The sequence below is a fragment of the Mesoplodon mirus genome, assembly GCF_964341445.2.
Source record: "Mesoplodon mirus genome assembly, chromosome: 2".
NCBI classification, from domain to species: Eukaryota; Metazoa; Chordata; class Mammalia; order Artiodactyla; family Ziphiidae; genus Mesoplodon; species Mesoplodon mirus.
In genome coordinates this window covers 26,616,510-26,636,633 of record NC_138977.1, presented here as the reverse complement: position 1 = coordinate 26,636,633, position 20,124 = coordinate 26,616,510, and the positions used below count along the sequence as shown (strand labels likewise).

At 40.6% G+C, this 20,124-nt stretch overlaps 1 protein-coding gene across 5 annotated transcripts in view; it reads left to right on the top strand.

The window, feature by feature from the left end:
• HERC3 (HECT and RLD domain containing E3 ubiquitin protein ligase 3) overlaps window positions 1-20,124 on the top strand; it is a 142,496-nt gene that overhangs the window by 70,296 nt on the left and 52,076 nt on the right. For 4 of the 5 annotated variants that reach the window (XM_082611402.1, XM_082611398.1, XM_082611399.1 and 1 more), the window contains exons 17-19: window positions 16,647-16,670; window positions 16,762-16,851; window positions 18,024-18,194. In XM_082611402.1, coding sequence (XP_082467528.1) covers window positions 16,647-16,670; window positions 16,762-16,851; window positions 18,024-18,194 — 285 coding nt within the window. The remainder of the gene's footprint in view (window positions 1-16,646; window positions 16,671-16,761; window positions 16,852-18,023; window positions 18,195-20,124) is intronic. The other variant, XM_082611401.1, reaches the window with a different exon arrangement.

The following is a 20,124-nucleotide window of genomic DNA, read 5'->3' as shown; positions in this document are numbered from 1 at the left end:
TTCCTTTTCAGATTGTTTTCCCTTATAGGGTATTACAAAATATTGAGTATAGTTCCCTGTGCTATACAATGGGTCCTTGTTCTTCATCTGTTTTGTATATAGTAGTGTGTATGTGTTAATCCCAAACTCCTAATTTATCCCTCCCCCCATCTTTCCCCTTTGGTAACCATGAGTTTGTTTCCTATGTCTGTGAGTCTATTTCTGTTTTATAAATAAGTTCATTTGTATCATTTTTTTAGATTTCACATATAAGTGATATCATATGATATTTGTCTTTCTCTGTCTGGCTTATTTAATATGATAATCTCTAGGACTTTCAGTTTTGCATGATGAAAAAGTCCTGGAGATTCATTGCACAATAATGGGAATGTAGTTAACACTAATGAACTGTACACTTAAAGATGTTAAAGATGGTAAACTTTATATGTCTTTTACCACAATTTTAAAGAGTCAAGACACATAGAATGTATTTCTGGCTTTTCTTGAAACTTGGAAGATCTGGCAACGTGACCTGTCTTTCCAGATGGTGCCAGTTGGCTGGAGTTCAATGGGGGCTCTTTGGGTGAGGGTGAGGCGTGCCAGAGTCCCACTGCAGCTTGACTTTGACACTGAGGAAAGGATCATTTACTAATTGTCTTCATCTAACAGCTAGCCTACTTTAGTCATCCTGTGTCAGCTGCCTGAACCCTAGTGGCTACCTCTGACTTGGGATTACGTGTGTGAAAATGTCGCCTATCCCTGACCTGGTTCTCACTATGTGTGAGAACTGCAGGTTCCTGCCTGCCACCCTTGGCTTGGCTTCTCAGTTTGATTGTAGACTGGCTTGGGATATATGCAAGGCTTTTTAGGATCCCCCATCTGTGGATTATGTATAAATTTGAGTGGTGTCAGAAAACAGAGTGATTATTTGGTTATTACATTTAGTGAAGCCATGCATAGCAGACACATTTGAGGTGAGTCCTTGCCAATTTAGCAGATTCATCACTGACATTTAGGCAGTATTTCCCTGTACCCTGTAGGGCTTTTGGAGGTCAGTAGCGGTTTCCAAAAGCAAGGCATTTAAATTGGTTTATTTAATTAAGGAAGATTTTTTTTCTTTGTTAAATAACAGATGATCAATGCTAGACACAATATTGTGTTTTTAGTAAGACTTCTGATTACTTTAAAAAACCAAAATCCTTTTCAAAAAAGTGGATGAGTCTTCAAAATGGGTTTACATGGAAATTTAACATGGAGGCTAGCAGTGAACTCTGTTTTCACCTGCTGATTTAGAAATTGTAAAAAGATGGCTTTCCTGGTGGCGCAGTGGTTTAGAGTCCGCCTGCCGATGCAGGGGACACGGGTTCGTGTCCCGGTCCGGGAAGATCCCACATGCCGCGGAGCGGCTGGGCCCGTGAGCCATGGCCACTGAGCCTGCGCGTCCGGAGCCTGTGCTCCGCAACGGGAGAGGCCACAACAGTGAGAGGCCTGTGTACCGCAAAAAAAAAAAAAAAAAAAGAAATTGTAAAAAGATAAGCCTCTCTGTTTTATCAGTTTGTGAATACTCTTTGAATCGTAAAATGTTAAGAGCTGAAGTAAGCCTTATGAATTATTTAGCCAACTGCTTTGTTTCTAGGTGAGAAATTGGAGGCCCAGAGAAGCTAAACAATTTTTCCACCAATTCAGTTAGCTTAAAAGCCAATTTTTCTGACTTCTAATCTACCCTTTCTTGCTGCTGAATAAAATAATTCTAATGAGCCCTATTTCTTTTTGACCCTGAAAAAGAAGTTGCTGGTGTTAAAATGTAGGTTACCATGACTGTGGTCTCTGAATGGAGATACTTAAGTGAGCAACTTTTATAGTTCCTTTCCCTTAACATTTGATAACCAGATATAAGTCTTAAATACCAGCTGCTCATCTCCTCTTCAAAAATTAGTTATTATAGAAAGATAGAAAATTAGGTGAAATTACTGTGTGACCTTTTGTGGTTTCTGTGGCATTTTTTTCTGTTATACAATGCTATTAGAAATTAAAGTTTATATTTCTTCCTATCTTGGATTTTAATGTAAAATGCTAAAGCTATTTCATATATTGATTCATGTTTTTTTGACTACTTTTTTTTCGAGGTATAATTGACCTGTAACATTGTATTAGTTTCAGGTGTATAACATAATGACTCCATACTTACATACACTGTGAAATGATCATCACAGTAAGTCTAGTCACTGTCTGTCACCACACAGTTACAAATTTTGTTTTTCTTGTGATGAGAACTTTTAAGATTTACTCTCTTAGCAGCTTTAGCAACTAAAATATGCAATGCAGTTTTACTGTCTATAGTCACTATGCTGTGCATTATATCACTGTGACTTATTTATTTTATAACTGGAAGTTGGTACCTTTGACCCTCTTCACGGATTTTACCCACCCGCTATCCCCTCTCCCCGCTGGCAACCACGAAACTGTCTCTTTATCTATGAGCTTGTTGTTGTTTTGCTTTGCTTTGCTTTGTTTGTTTAGATTCCAAGTATAAGTGAAATAATACAGCATTTGTCTTTCTTTGTCTGACTTATTTCACTTAGCATAGTGCCTTCAAGGTCCATCCAGGTTGTTGAAAATGGCAAGATTCCATTTTTTTTTTAATGTCTGAGTGTTACCGAACCAAACTCGGGTCCGTTTGCCTGCACTCAGTAAAGCCAATTTCTGACACTGGGTTGTGGGAAGGAAAGTGAAGCATTCACTGCAGGGTACCAAGCAAGGAGTCCAGGGAAGCTAGTGTTCAAAACACCTGAACTCCCCGTGGGTTTCAGGAAAGCGTTTTAAAGGCCAGGGGAGGCAGGGGAGTCGCAGAGTATGTAACCTGCCTGTGCACAAGTCTCTGGTTGGTTGCTGGTGAGGTAACAGGGCGGTGTCACAATGTCAATCCTCAGGCTCCGGTAGAGGTCTGGGGGCTGCGTGCTCCTGGTCATCAGGTAGTTAGTCTCTTCCATTTGGTGGTGGTTTTAATATCTGCAAGACAACTCAGGAAAGGCGCATCAGGTACTGTTATCTAGGTCCTTCAGAGGAGCTCCAGCAGCGGGTATGGGGGAGGGGCCCGTCCTGGGAAGGCCCCATGGGGGTCCTGCTGGGTTACAGGAGTACTGTTCCACTGTGTGTGTATACACCCCATCTTCTTTATCCCTTCATCCATCTGTGGACGCTTCGGTTGTTTCCATATCTTGGCTAATGTAAATAAGGCTGCTATGGATATGGGGGTTCAGAAATCTTTTCGAATTAGTGTTTCTGTATTCCTTGGATAAATACCCAGAAGTGGAACTGCTGGATCATATGGTGGTTCTATTTTCAATTTTTTGAGGAACCTCCATACAATTTCCCATACTGGCTGCACCAGTTTAAATTCCCACCAACAATGCACAGGGGTTCCCGTTTCTCCACATCCTTGCCCACCCTTGTTATTTTTTTGTCTTTTTGATAATAGACATTCTGACAGGTGTGAGGTGAAACCTCACTGTGGTTTTGGTTTGCATTTCCCTGATGATTAATGATGTTGAGCATCTTTTCGTGTGCCTTTGGCCATCTCTATGTCATCTTTGGAAAAATGTCTGTTGAAGTCCTCTGCCCATTTTTTAATTGGGTTGGTGTTTTTGTTTTTTGGTTGTTTTTTTTTTTGATATTGAGTTGTATGAGTTCTTTGTATATTTTGGACATTAACCCCTTATCAGATATATTGTTTGCAAATACCTCTCCCATTCTGTAGGCTGTCTTTTCATTTTGTTGATCGTTTCCTTTGCTCTGCGGAAGCTTTTTAGTTTGATGTAGTTCCGTTTGTTTATTTTTGCTTCTGTTGCCTTTGATTTTGAAGTTGGATCCAAAAAATCATTGCCAAGACTGATGTCAAGTTGCTTACTACCTACGTTTTCTTCTATGAGTTTTATGGTTTTAGGTCTTACGTTCAGGTCTTTAATCCATTTTGTGTTAATTTTTATGTATGATAAGTAAGATAGTGGTCCAGTTTTCTCCTTTTGTATGTGCCCGTCCAGTTTTCTCAACACCATTTATTGAAGAGACTGTCCTTTTCCCATTGTGTGATCTTGCCTCCTTTACATAAATTAATTGGCCATATATGCATGGGTTTATTTCTGAGATTAACTTAACACTTTTAAATGAGAGTAATGAACAATAAGTGGACTTCCCCCCAGCTTTACTGAGGGATAATCGACATTATTGTATATATTTAAAGTGTGCAATATGATGATTTGATATACATTGTGAAATGATTACAAAGATCAAGTTAATTGACACATCCATTACCTCACATAGTTAACTCCTTTTCTGTGTGCTTTGAGAATGCTTCAGATGTACTCTCATCAAGTTCCCAGTATTTAATACTGTTATTAACTATAGTCACCATGCTGTGCTTTAGCTCCTCAGAGCTTACTTATAACTGAAAAGATTGTACCCTTTGACCTATATCTCCCCATATCCTCCCCTGTTCCCACCCTAGCCCCTGGCAACCACCATTATTCTGTTTCTGTGAGATTGGCTTTCTTATTTTTCTTAGATTCCACATATAAATGATACCATACAGTGTTTGTCTCTCTCTGTCTGGCTTATTTCACTTAGTGTAAAATGCCCTTTAGTTTCACCCATGTTGTTGCAAATGTCAGGATTGCCTTCTTTCTTATGGATGAATAATATTCCTTTGTGTGTGTTTGTCTGTCTGTGTGTCTGTCTGTCTCACACTGTATGAGTTTTTATGTGTTCAGTTTTTTGCCTTGGCAGTAGCCGAGGCAGTATAGCATACAGTTCAGAGCACGTGCTTTAGCCAAAAAGAACTGGGTTCAAGTCTCAACTCTGGCCTACGACCTATGTGACCTTAGGCAAATTACTTAATTTCTATGAGCCTAGCATCCTCATTAATAAATGTGAATTATAACAGTACTGTGAGAATTAAATGGGAGAAACCATGGAAAGGCCTTACTTGTCAGAGTACCTAGTGCCTGGCATATCATAAGCCTTAATAACTGTTTTTCAGTGAGCAGTCTTGGGCACCTACTGTATGTCATGTGCCTGCTGCCACTGGGGATGGAGACACGTACAGGACATGGTGGCTGCCTCTGTGGGGTGTTCAGTATAGTGCAAAAGGAATTACAGAGGGACATAACATGTATGGGCGAAGGGCTATGGTGTATAGAAGCAACATTCTAAAGTGGCTGCTTTGTGCTTATTTTATTTTATTATTATTATTTTTTAACATCTTTACTGAAGTATAATTGCTTTACACTGGTGTGTTAGTTTCTGCTGTATAACAAAGTGAATCAGCTATACATATACATATATCCCCATATCTCCTCCCTCTTGCGTCTCCCTCCCACCCTCCCTATCCCACCCCTCTAGGTGGTCACAAAGCACCGGGCTGATCTCCCTGTGCTATGCGGCTGCTTCCCACTAGCTATCTATTTTACGTTTGGTAGTGTATATATGTCCATGCCACTCTCTCACTTCATCCCAGCTTACCCTTCCCCCTCCCCGTGTTCTCAAGTCCATTCTCTATGTCTGACTCTTTTGTCCTGTCCCGCCACTAGGTTCTTCAGAACCATTTTATTTTAGATTCCATATATATGTGTTAGCATATAGTATTTGTTTTTCCCTTTATGACTTACTTCACTTTGTATGACAGACTCTAGGTCCATCCACCTCACCACAAATAACTCAATTTCATTTCTTTTTATGGCTGAGTAATATTCCATTGTATCTATGTGCCACTTCTTTATCCATTCATCCGTCGATGGACACTTAGGTTGCTTCCATGTCCTGGCTATTGTAAATAGAGCTGCAATGAACATTGTGGTACATGACTCTTTTTGAATTACGGTTTTCTCAGGGTATATGCCCAGTAGCGGAATTGCTGTGTCGTATGGTAGTTCTATTTTTAGTTTTTTAAGGAACCTCCAAACTGTTCTCCGTAGTGGCTGTATCAATTTACATTCCCACCAACAGTGCAAGAGGGTTCCCTTTTCTCCACACCCTCTCCAGCATTTATTGCTTGTAGATTTTTGGATGATGGCCATTCTGACTGGTGTGAGGTGATACCTCATTGTAGTTTTGAATTGCATTTCTCTAATGATTAATGATGTTGAGCATCCTTTCATGTGTTTGTTGGCAATCTGTATATTTTCTTTGGAGAAATGTCTATTTAGGTCTTCTGCCCATTTTTGGATTGGGTTGTTTGTTTTTTTGACATTGAACTGCATGAGCTGCATTTGTATTTTGGAGATTAATCCTTTGTCAGTTACTTCATTTGCAAATATTTTCTCCCATTCTGAGGGTTGTCTTTTCATCTTTTTTATGGTCTGCTTTGCTGTGCAAAAGCTTTTAAATTTCATTAGGTCCCATGTGTTTATTTTTGTTTTTATTTCCATTTCTCTAGGAGGTGGGTCAAAAAGGATCTTGCTGTGATTTACGTCATGGAGTGTTGTGCCTATGTTTTCCTCTAAGAGTTTTATAGTGTCTGGCCTTACATGTAGGTCTTTAATCCATTTTGAGTTTATTTTTGTGTATGGTGTTACGGAGTGTTCTAATTTCCTTCTTTTCCATGTAGCTGTCCAGTTTTCCCAGCACCACTTACTGAAGAGACTGTCTTTTCTCCATTGTATATTCTTTCCTCCTTTATCAAAAATAAGATGACCATATGTGTGTGGGTTTATCTGTGGGCTTTCTATCCTGTTCCATTCATCTATATTTCTGTTTTTGTGCCAGTACCATACTGTCTTGATTACTGTAGCTTTGTAGTTTAGTCTGAAGTCAGGGAGCCTGGTTCCTCCAGCTCCGTTTTTCTTTCTCAAGATTGCTTTGGCTGTTCGGGGTCTTTTGTGTTTCCATACAAATTGTGAAGTTTTTTGTTTTAGTCTGTGAAAAATGCCATTGGTAGTTTGATAGGGATTGCATTGAATCTGTAGATTGCTTTGGGTAGTATAGTCATTCTCACAATGTTGATTCTTCCAATCTGAGAACATGGTATATCTCCCCATCTGTTTGTATCATCTTTAGTTTCTTTCATCAGTGTCTTATAGTATTCTGCATGCAGGTCTTTTGTCTCCTTAGGTAGGTTTATTCCTAGGTATTTTATTCTTTTTGTTGCAATGGTAAATGGGAGTGTTTCCTTAATTTCACTTTCAGATTTTTCATCATTACTGTATAGGAATGCAAGAGATTTCTGTGCATTAATTTTGTGTCATGCTACTTTACCAAATTCATTGATTAGCTCTAGTAGTTTTCTGGTAGCATCTTTAGTCTTCCCCATTTATAGTATTATGTCATCTGCAAACAGTGACAGCTTTACTTCTTCTTTTCCAATTTGGATTCCTTTTCTTTCTTTTTCTTCTCTGATTGCTGTGGCTAAAACTTCCTAAACTATGTTGAATAATAGTGGTGAGAGCAGACAACCTTGTCTTCTTCCTGATATTAGAGGAAATGGTTTCAGTTTTTCACCATTGAGAACGATGTTGGCTGTGGGTTTGTCACATATGGCCTTTTATTATGTTGAGGTAAGTTCCCTCTGTTCTTACTTTCTAGAGGGTTTTTAACATAAATGGATGTTGAATTTTGTCAAAAGCTTTGTCTGCATCTATTGAGATATAATATGGTTTTTCTCCTTCAATTTGTTAATATGGTGTATCACATTGATTGATTTGCATATATTGAAGAATCCTTGATTCTTGGGATAAACCCCACTTGATCATGGTGTATGATCCTTTTAATGTGCTGCTGGATTCTGTTTGCTAGTATTTTGTTGAGGATTTTTGCATCTATGTTCATCAATGATATTGGCCTGTAGTTTTCTTTCTTTGTGACGTCTTTGTCTGGTTTTGGTATCAGGGTGATGGTGGCCTCGTAGAATGAGTTTGGGAGTGTTCCTCCCTCTGCTATGTTTTGGAAGAGTTTGCGAAGAATAGGTGTTAGCTCTTCTCTAAAGTTTGATAGAATTCGTCTGTGAAGCCACCTGGTCCTGGGCTTTTGTTTGTTGGAAGATTTTTAATCACAGTCTCTATTTCAGTGCTTGTGATTGGTCTGTCCATATTCTCTATTTCTTCCTGGTTCCATCTCTGAAAGTTGTGCTTTTCTTAACATTTGTCCATTTCTTCCAGGTTGTCCATTTTATAGGCATAGAATTGCTTGTAGTAATCTCTCATGATCCTTTGTATTTCTGCAGTGTCAGTTGTTACTTCTCCTTTTTCATTTCTAATTCTATTGATTTGAGTCTTTTCCCTTTTTTTCTTGATGAGTCTGGCTAATGGTTTATCAATTTTGTTTATCTTCTCAAAGAACCAGCTTTTAGTTTTATTGATCGTTGCTATTGTTTCCTTCATTTCTTTTTCATTTATTTCTGATGTGATCTTTATGATTTCTTTTCTTCTGCCAACTTTGGGGTTTTTTTTTTTGTGCTTGTTTCTGTAATTGCTTTAGATGTAAGGTTAGGTTGTTCATTTGAGATGTTTCTTGTTTCTTGAGGTAGGATTGTATTGCTATAAACTTCCCTCTTGGAACTGCTTTTGCTACATCCCATAGGTTTTGGGTTGTTGTGTTTTCATTGTTATTTTTTTCTAAGTATTTTTTGATTTCTTCAGTGATCTCTTGGTTATTTAGTAGTGTATTGTTTAGTCTCCACGTGTTTGTATTTTTTACAGATTTTTTCCTGTAATTGATATCTAGTCTCATAGCATTGTGGTCAGAAAAGATGCTTCATATGATTTCAATTTTCTTAAATATTCTGGAAACCGTTCCATGAACATTTGAGAGGAAGGTATATTCTGTTGTTTTTGGGTGGAATGTCCTATAAATATCAATTAAGTCCATCTTGTTTGATATATAATGTAAAGCTTGTGTTTCCTTTTTTCTTTTCATTTTGGATGATCTGTCCTGGAAAGTGGGGTGTTAAAGTCCCCTACTATGATTGTATTATTGTCAATTTCCCCTTTTATGGCTGTTAGCATTTGCCTTATGTTTTGAGGTGCTCTATGTTGGGTTCATAAATATTTACACTTGTTATATCTTCTTGGACTGATCCCTTGATCATTATGTAGTGTCCTTCTTTGTCTCTTCTAATAGTCTTTATTTTAAAGTCTATTTTGTCTGATATGACAGTTGCTACTCCAGCTTTCTTTTGATTTCCATTTGCATGGAATATCTTTTTCCATCCCCTTACTTTCAGTCTGTATATGTCCTTAGGTCTGAAGTGGGTCTCTTGTAGACAGCATGTATGCAGATCTTGTTTTTGTATGCATTCAGCCAGTCTGTGTCTTTTCGTTGGACCATTTAATCCATTTACATTTAAGGTAATTATTGATATGTATGTTCCTATAACCATTTTCTTAAGTGTTTTTGGTTTGTTATTGTAGGTCTTTTCCTTCTCTTGTGTTTCCTGCCTAGAGAAATTCCTTTAGCATTTGTTGTAAAGCTCGTTTGGTGGTGCTGAATTCTCTTAGCTTTTGCTTGTCTGTAATGGTTTTAATTTCTCCGTTGAATCTGAATGAGATCCTTGCTGGGTAGAGTAATCTTGGGTGTAGGTTCTTCCCTTTCATCACTTTAAATATGTCCTGCTACTCCCTTCTGGCTTGCAGAGTTTCTGCTGAAAGATCAGCTGTTTACTTTATGGGGTTTCCGTTGTATGTTATTTGTTGTTTTTCCCTTGCTGCCTTTAATATGTTTTCTTTGTATTTAATTTTTGACAGTTTGATTAATGTGTCTTGGTGTGTTTCTCCTTGGATTTGTTCTGTATGGGACTCTCTGTGCTTCCTAGACTTGATTGACTATTTCCTTTCACATATTAGGGAAGTTTTCAACTCTAATCTCTTCAAATATTTTCTCAGTCCCTTTCTTTTTCTCTTCTTCTTCTGGGACCCCTGTAATTCAATTTTGGTGCGTATAATGTTGAACCAATGGTCTCTGAGACTGTCCTCAATTCTTTTAATTCTTTTTCTTTACTCTGCTCTGCGGTAGTTACTTCCACTATTTTATCTTCCAGGTCACTTATCCGTTCTTCTGCCTCAGTTATTCTGCTGTGATTCCTTCTAGAGAATTTTAAATATCATTTATTGTGTTGTTCATCAGTGTTTGTTTGATCTTTAGTTCTTGTAGGTCCTTGTTAAACGTTTCTTGTATTTTCTACATTCTGTTTCCAAGATTTTGGATCATCTTTACTATCATTACTCTGAATTCCTTTTCAGGTAGATTGCCTATTTCCTCTTCATTTGTTTGGTCTGGTAGGTTTTTACCTTGCTCTTTCATCTGCTCTGTGTCTCTGTCTTCTTATTTTGCTTAAATTACTGTGTTTGGGATCTCCTTTTCACAGGCTGCAGGTTTGTAGTTCCCATTGTTTTTGGTGTTTGACCCCAGTGGCTAAGGTTGGTTCAGTGGGTTGCGTAGGCTTCCTTGTGGAGGACAGTGGTGCATGTTTTCTGGTGGATGAGACTGGATCTTATCTTTCTGGTGGGCAGGACCACGTCTGGTGGTGTGTTTTGGGGTGTCTGTGACCTTATTATGATTTTAGGCAGCCTCTGTGCTAATGGGTGAGGTTGTTTTCCTGTCTTGCTAGTTGTTTGGCATAGGGTGTCCAGCACTGTAGCTTGCTGGTTGTTGAGTGGAGTTGGGTGTTGGTGTTGAGATGGAGATCTCTGGGAGAGCTTTCGCCGTTTGGTATTACGTGGAGCTGAGAGGTCTCTGGTGGACCAGTGTCCTGAACTCGGCTCTCCCACCTCAGAGGCACAGGCCTGACACCTGCCCGGAGCACCAAGACCCTGGCAGCCACACGGCCAGGTATGTGGGGAGTTTCTTGCCTTTTGGGAGGTCTGAGGTCTTCTGCCAGTGTTCAGTGGGTGTTCTGTAGGAGTTTTTCCACATGTGGATGTATTTCTGATGTATTTGTGGGGAGGAAGGTGATCTCCACATCTTACTCCTCCGCTATCTTGAAGGTCTCCCTCAGCTTATTTTAAAGAAGAGGTGGTAGTGACTTATTTATTTCCGCTTATTAACTGCCATCATCTACACTTGAAAAACAAATAGCACACAGAGTGAGTGACTTTGTGGTCCCCATAGAGGGCCTCAGAAGTGAGAAAGTGAGTGATACAAAGAAAATGCATCATTGTAAAGCAACCATACTCCAATAAAAATTAATTTAGAAAAAAACAGAGGAAAAAAAAAAGAAAATGCTTCAAAAATAAAGACTGGAGTCAACCTGACATCAGCTGTCTGTTTTGTCCGGGGCAGTGTCTGGTTTCGGGTAGTGTTATTGTGCGTGGTGAGATGAGGCAGCTGTGTGTGCCCCAGCATTCGGCGATGCTGGGAGCCAGATTTGCCCCCGGAGGGTACAGGAACACGTGGTGGCAGGCAGGCCTGAAGGCAGGGGCTCCTGGGTTTCCTCCTTGGTGTTTGTGTGATGCCTCTTGTCCCCAGTCACAGCCACATTTAGGAAGTGTTGACTTGGAATTAAAAGAAGGAAAAGAAAAGAAAAAGATATTGCCAATTCCCCAGTTGTCTAGTTCTGTACCATGTACTTATTCATTGCTTCTATGTCATATACTTTAAAAAAATGAACAAAGGTTACAGGGCAGCTCCATTTCAAGCAGGCACACTTGAAATGTGATCCATCAGTAGTACTTTGCTAGTTATTGGTTGTGAGACTCACTTGTGGGCAATGGATGGCCCAGGACAAACAGCCTCTCAGGAGGGGATCACATATCTTACCAGTTCATATACATCCTTTTAGGTTAGGGAGAGCAGTCAGGCAGCAGAATCATAATACTGCTGTTTCAATATTTCGTTCACATAGTATGGAAATGCCAGCACTAATACCATTTCTAAAATATTCAGCATCTGCAAAATAAAAATCAGTGAAATTGGGCTTCCTTGGTGGCACAGTGGTTGGGAGTCCACCTGCCGATGCAGGGGACATGGGTTCGTGCCCTGGTCTGGGAGGATCCCACGTGCCGTGGAGTGGCTGGACCCGTGAGCCATGGCTGCTGAGCCTGCGCGCGCAACGGGAGAGGCTACAGCAGTGAGAGGCCCGCGTACCACACACACACACAAAAAATCAGTGAAATTATTATATTTCAAATACAAAAGCTCATAGACTTGTAAAAAATTTGTAGACATGTAAGTAGACTTTCATATAGGTCTGCTGCTTCTTTTGACTGAATACCCTTCCCTTCCTCACCTCCCATAGAGGTGGCACCTCAGTCCTCCCCCAGGGTGAGGGTCTTCTGGACCACCAACTCTCTGACCTTTGCTCTGGTTCCCAACAATAGTTTCTTTCCAGCCAACTTACCCACCTGAAAGCACGGTGACCCTGCCCTCCAGAAGAGAGATCAGCCTACCTCCAAAACTGGGCTCTTTCAGGGGGCAGGCAGGGGGCAATGGGAGGGACTAGGAGCTGCAGAAGGTGGGCATTAAAGGGGTCTGGGAGGACTTGTGGTGGAGATTGCAGGGAGAGGCTGGTGGGAGAGAGTTGGAGAACTGGAGCGGGACTGGAGAGAGTCAAGAAATACAGAAAAAGCTGCTGATTGATGTCTGAAATAACTCTATCGCACCAATAAAAATACTAGTATTTAAAAATACTAGATGTGGGCTTCCCTGGTGGCGCAGTGGTTAAGAATCCACCTGCCAGTGTAGGGGACACATGTTGGAGCCCTGGTCCGGGAAGATCCCACATGCCGCGGAACAGCTAAGCCCGTGCGCCACAGCTCCTGAGCCTGCGCTCTAAGAGCCCACAAGCCACAACTACTGAGCCCACGCGCCACAACTACTGACGCCTGCATGCTCTAGGGTCTGTGTGCCGCAACTACTGAGCCCGCGAGCCACAACTACTGAAGTCTGTGTGCCTAGAGCCTGTGCTCCATAACAAGAGAAGCCACTGCAGTGAGAAGCCCGTGCACCGCAACGAAGTGTAGCCCCTGCTCGCCGCAACTAGAGAAAGCCTGCACACAGCAGCGAAGACCCAATGCAGCCAAAAATAACAAATAAATAAATAATAAATAAATTTATAAAAAAGTAAAAATACTAGATATAGTTGTCCCTCAGTATCAATAGCGGATTGGTTCCAGGAGCCCCCATCCCCATACCATGCTCAAGTCCCTCATATAAAATGTTGTATTATTTGCATATAACCTAAGCACATCCTGCCATAGACTTTAAATCATCTCTCGATTACTTATACAACTTAATACAGTGTAAATGCTATGTAAATATTTGCCGGTGTGTGGCAAATTCAAGTTTTGCTTTCTGGGATCTTCTGGAATTGTCTTTTTTATTTTTTTCCCTGCATATTTTCCATCTGAGGTTGGTTGAATCTGCAGATGCGGAACCGTGGATAAGGAGGGCTGACTGTATACTGCCAATGCTGTAAAGCCAACAACTGTTTTTATAGTAACTGTTTTCACTTCTCCCATAGTCACTTTTAATTTGAAGTGTTCAAAACTTTATCTTGCTTTATAGACCAACACACATGGTAAACATCTTTCTTTTGCCTTGAGAATAGGCAAATAATGCTTAGAATAAAATCTCTTCTGAGAGGGAGGTTAGAAAATTCTGAATATTGGCACCAGTTCCCCACCCCCCCCCACCCCCCCCCGGTACGCGGGCCTCTCACTGTTGTGGCCTCTCCCGCTGCGGAGCACAGGCTCCGGACGCGCAGGCTCAGCGGCCATGGCTCACGGGCCCAGCCGCTCCGTGGTACGTGGGATCCTCCCGGACCGGGGCACGAACCTGCGTCGCCTGCATCGGCAGGCGGACTCCCAACCACTGCGCCACCAGGGAAGCCCTGGCACCAGTTTTAAACACACTTTCCCAACACACTTATCCCAAGAGATACTTGTACCTGTTGTAAGTACCTAGTGCTGTTTTATGGTGTGTGTGTGTTTATTTTAGTGATTTCAATTCCAAAATTCAAAGTAATTAGAGAAGTAGGCATGAGAATGAATCAAGTCACTCTGGGTTCTGTGTGCAGGATTCCATACCTTGTCTCCCTGGACTGGAATCATTTCTCTGATTAGTGTTTCTCAGGCTAGGGAAATGTTCCAAGATCCCTGAAGGAACGTGTTTCTAAAGAATAAGCAAGGGGAATTTTAATTAAAACTGCTTTTCAATGATTTCATTGAAATATACACAAATATAAAAGGAGGTAGATATACACTTCTTATTCATATAGCATTTAAATATAAAACCAAAGCAAATGTACAGATTAGATATTAACAAAACTCTAAAATCAGTAAAACACAAATTAGCCTCATGCATTTAACGTGATGAGCAAGAAAGCCTTATTGAAGCCAAACCCCACTTGCATTGTGATCAGGACTGTGGGCTGCCAGGCCTGGGGACTTGAGTTCCGCAGCTTGTTCTATACACTCAGGGATGACTCAGCTCTCTTTTGTCCTTTCAGCTGCTATTAAACTTTCATTCATGCAGGGAGCCAGGCCTGCAGTGGCCTTCTCCCGGGCACAAATGCATCACTTACAAAGGAAGACTGCTTTTCTTCTTTTCTTATTACCCTTGGACAATTCAGTGTACATGGCACCAGTGCAATCATTAAAATAAATGCAAATTATATGGTAACACATCATTATAAAGAGGTCATTCAGAATGTGTTTTTATTTTGTTTAGGATATCATTAAAAAAACCCACAAAATTTAAAAATTGCATAGCGCACGTTCAGATCTCTGGGAATAAATCTATGGTTTTCTGTTTGAGAAATACTGCTACAGGTCAACATGATCTATACTGTTGATTTTTTTTGTTTCTTTCTGTTAGGTTATGTAGCAAACATTATTCATTAACTTAACAAAACCTTTCAGGAGAGAGTTCCTTTTTTCTCCTGATAAATGAAACTAGCATACCTCTTAGACATGTTTGTGGTTGTATTTATTTATAGGCATACCTTGGAGAAATTGGGGGTTTGGTTCCAGACCACTGCAATAAAGTGGATATCACAATAAAGCAAGTCACACAAATTTTTTGGTTTCCCAGTGCATATAAAAGTTATGTTTACATTATAGTGTAGTCTATTAAGTGTGCAATAGTATTATGTTTAAAAAAACAATGAATGTACAAACCTTAATTAAAAAATAGTTTATTGCTAAAAAATGTTAGCTGTCATTTTAGCCTTCAGCCAGTCGCAATCTTTTTGCAATGGTAACATCAAAGATCACTGATCACAGGTCACCATAACAAATAAGAATGAGAAACTTTGAAATATTGTGAGAATTACCAAAATGTGACACAGAGACATGAAGTGAGCAAATGCTGTTGGAAATATGGCGCCCATAGTCTTGAGAGACTCAGGGTTGCCACAAAATTCAATTTGTGGGGAAGCGGGGGGAGGGTGGGATGAACTGGGAAATTAGGTTTGACATAAATATACTAACTACCATGTGTAAAACAGATAGCTAGTGGAAACCTGCTGTATAGCACAGGGAGCTCAGCTCGGTGCTCCGATGACCTAGATGGGTGGGATGGGGTGGGAGGGAGGTCCAAGAGGGAGGGGGGATATATGTATACATATAGCTGATTCACTTCACTGTACAGCAGAAACTAACACAACATTGTAAAGCAATTACACTCCAATAATAAATAAATAAATAAATAATGTAAAAAACCACAAAATTTTTAAAAAAGCAGTATCTGTGAAACACAATAAAGTGAAGCCCAATAAAACAAGGTATGTCTGTATTGTTATTCCCCTCCTCAAAAGTTTATTCAGATTTATTCACATATTGATGGAGTGTCTTCTGTAGGTCAGGCATTGGTCTAAGTGCCTAGTCAGGGACGGCTTTCTAAATATCTGTTTTTTTAAATTAATTAATTAATTTTTGGCTGCGTTGGGTCTTCGTTACTGTGTGGGCTTTCTCTAGTTGCGGCGAGTGGGGGCTACTCTTTGTTGTGGTGCACGGGCTTCTCATGACGGTGGCTTCTCTTGTTGCGGAGCACGGGCTCTAGGCACGTGGGCTTCAGTAGTTGCAGCATGCAGGCTCAGTAGTTGTGGCTCGCGGGCTCTAGAGCACAGGCTCAGTAGTTGTGGCACACAGGCTTAGTTGCTCCGCGGCATGTGGGATCTTCCCGGACCAGGGCTCGAACCCGTGTCCTCTGCATTGGCAGGTGGATTCTTAACCACTGTGCCCCAGGGAAGCCCCCCAGGGACAGCTTTCTAAATATTTAGTTTCTCCCAAGAGGAACTCTGTGTGTGTGTGTGTGTGTGTGTGTGTGTGTGTGTGTGTGTATAAAGGGAGACTTAACATGTTGACAGATGAAATTTGCATTATCCACTTTACCCAACAAGATTAACCTCTGAAGTCATGGTTGTAAAGCTCCTGTTTTGGAATTAGATTTCTTATAAATGAGAGTTCTAATTAATATTGTGAATTATGGAGTTAGTGAAATGGTTTGTAAAGGTCCTTAAAAAAATTTTTTTTTAATTGTTTTTAGTGCTCTGCTCAGTCAGTATTCATCAAAACAACTAGTCTGTTCCATCAGAACTCCAGTCAGCTGTTCAAATGGTGTTAGTTCCATGGCCAAATGGTCAGATAGGTTACCTGTTTTGTTATTTGTTTTGTTATTTGTGGGAGGTAGAAAGTTCAAGTTTTGAAATCCAACTAAGAGACTTTTTCTTTTTCTTTACATAGAAGGTTAGACCATCTATAATGCAGGTAAATGACTCTGTAAAATTTATTTATGTATTTTTCCAGCAGTATTCTCTGTGGGATACTATAATATTGCCAATAATATGTTTTATTCTAGGATGCTGTAACACTTTGTTCCTACCCTTTCATCTTTGATGCCCAAGCCAAGACCAAAATGTTACAGACCGATGCTGAACTGCAGATGCAGGTAACATATTTTAAACCTTACTTTCTCTTCTTATGGGTTTCTTTCATCTTACACATTCAGTTGTAATTTTTCCTAATAGGAGAAAGTTGATTTGGATGAAGTTCCATTGTAACTTTTAGAACTGTTAGAAAAATTTTCAGCAATTTTATATTGAATATAACACGTATACGTGAATGCACATCTACATAAACAGGGGGGTGGCAAGTGTCTTCATAAAGGGCCATGTAGTAAATATGTGTCTTTGTGGGCCATACAGTTGTCTCAAGTATTCAGCTCTGTCATAGTGTGAAATTTGAATTTTATATAATTTTCACATGTAGTGAAATACTTTTCTTCTGATTTTTTAAAAACTATTTTAAAATGTAAAAACTACTGTCAGCTCAAGAGCTGTACAAAAGCAGGCAGCAGGCTGGATTCGGTCCTTGGGCCATTGTTTGCTGACCCCTGATAGATTTTTAAATGGAGCTTGGCAGTTCTTTATTGAGCAAAAACTCAAGTTACAGAGATTTGTTTAATTTATTTTAAACACCCATTTTTATTGTAAAATATAATTGGTTTTGACAAGCCTACAAAGACATCTGTGAATTAACAATCCAGATCTACCAATTCCCATTGTTGGTGGATGTATAACTTCATTCATCTCCCTCTCCCTTTCCCCATCTGTCTGTCTGTCTCTAGCTCTTATCTATATCTGTCTCTCTCTCTCTCTATATATATATGTATGTTTTCACAGTGATAGGTTTTCCAGAGAAAATGGACATTTTTCAAAGAATAAACACCATTTAGCAAGGGGTTATTAGGTTTCTTTTCCTGCCACTTTGAAAGTCATAGTTTCTACCCACTGTCCGTCATCACGTTCTTCTACTAAGATATTATTTCAGTCTTAATCAGCTTAGTCTAAACCATTTTCCTGGAGTGAGTTATGGATCATATGGTTTATATAAAGTGTTTCAGTTAATCTCTTTGGGTTCAGATTAGAAAGATTTGTGTGTTTTGTAAACATGAGTAACTGAGAAAATCTACTGGAAAAGTTAGGAGGAAAATAAAGACCAAAATGGAGCTGCAGTCAGCCTGGCCCCGACCTACCCCCGGTCCAAAGGCAGGGCTGGCTGCTGTCCCCACTCACAGGTGCTCTCTGAGCGGTAACTGTGCTCTTGGATGTGCTTTTCCAGGTGGCGGTCAACGGGGCCAACCTGCAGAACGTCTTCATGCTTCTCACCTTGGAGCCTCTGCTGGCCAGAAGCCCCTTCCTGGTCCTTCATGTTCGCAGGAGCAACCTTGTTGGAGATGCCCTGAGAGAGCTGAGCATTCATTCTGATATTGATTTGAAAAAACCTCTCAAAGTGAGCGCTTCCGTATATTCCTCTAAATACCTTCCTGGGTTTTCTTTAAACAGTGTTGAGGAAGCAGCAGAGATTTTATTAAAATCCTGGAGTACAGCCATTCATTCTTTCTTTCATTCATTTTACAAGAATTTACTCACTTCCTTCTGTCCAATCACCAAACAGAACATCTCAACGTGACATCAGATAAAAATGCCAGTGGATTACATGAGGGGAATATAGGGCCTTTTTTTGTCCGCTGTCTTCAGTTTACCTGCTCCAGCTCTACCAAAACCAAGCAAGCAACAGAACTACTAAGGCTTCAACTAGGTAAAACTACCAAGCCAGCATCTAGGAAGTCTTTGGATGTCAAAGATTTAAGAGAAGGAAGGTTAAAAAAAAAAAAATAAAGAGAATGGAAAGGTAGTGAAATTGTCTGGGCAGCTGGTGGCCTGTTAGGATAGGCCCTCTCAGTACTTGGAAATGATTAAATTAAGAAATCGTCTTTCCTCAGAGATTAGGCATGTTTGTGTCACCGCTTAGTGTATTCCCAGGGCTTAGCCCAATGCTTGGTACGCGGTAGCTGGTCAGTAAATATTTAGTGAACTGTTGAAGTTTTAAGTGATTTACCTTTCCCTTCAGAAGACTCTCCGAACTCTATTTCCAATCCTGTTGTAAACTCCAGCTTCTGAAATGTAATAGGCAAGAAACTGATGGTCTCCATGATATTGTCACCCTTTTAAAAATTTCCAGTAAGTAGTATCAGTCCTATCAGTCTGCCTGGGAGTTCTCCCTAGAACTTCTGGGTTAGGTTTTTTTTTTTTTTTTTGCGTTACGTGGGCCTCTCACTGTTGTGGCCTCTCCCGTTGAGGAGCACAGGCTCCGGACACGCAGGCCCAGCGGCCATGGCTCACAGGCCCAGCCGCTCCGCGGCATGTGGGATCTCCCCGGACCGGGGCACGAACCCGTGTCCCCTGCATTGGCAGGCGGACTCTCAACCACTGCGCCACCAGGGAAGCCCTGGGTTAGGTTTTTGATATTGCAAAGAGAGGGCGCTTTCTTTGCCCCTTGTTTACAATTAGTAATTCAGATGGGACAGTTCTTGCTTGGTAGCATGTTTGAGTTAAGTCTTCTGCTGGCATCCATATAATTGGAGACCTTTACTCTCTTGCTCTAGGCAACCTTGACCACAGGCACCGAGATAAGCTTGCTTTTTTCTTTTTTTTATTTTGGCTGCTCCATGCAGCACGCGGGATCTTAGTTCCCCGTGGCCCCAGCGCTGGAAGTGCGGAGTCTTAACCACTGGACCACCAGGGAAGTTCCCAGGATAAGCTTTCTTAAATGCTGTTTTTAATTCCGTCCCTGAGCCCTTACCAGTAAAATGGGGATGCTAATAGTAATTCCAGTGTGTGAGCCTGTTCTGAGGATTAGCTTAGTGGAGTTTAAGTGCTGGCTGGCATGTAGGAGACTCTCAGTAAATCTCGTCCTTTGGTTTGCTGTGGCTGTTGTTGTGATGGGTCTCTCTGTAGCCCCTCCCAGAGCCCAGGTCTGTGTCTGCTCAGAATGCACTCCTCCCTTTCATATGCATCAGTTAGATCAAGAACCCCACTGAGAGAGATTTCTTCCTTTATTCAAGGTAGTCACTGCTTTTCTCTACATGCCAGAGCGTTGACCTCTCAGTGTATCTGACTCTTTGAAAATAAAATGTATTCTCGAATTGGTTCTTTTATGTTTGCCTCCCTGCCCCAAATAGATGGTAAACTTTCTGTGGACATACGGTAAACTTCTGACTTGCTCTGTATCCCATGAAGTGCCTGGTAAAATTTTGTGTGTTTATAAGTGCCTTGTTAATAATCAGCAGATACACTTTGCAGTTTTCATTGCGTCCGTGTGTTCTCTGTTACATCTTCCTTTCTTTGTCCTGACTTTGGAAAGAATTTGCTAAAGAAAA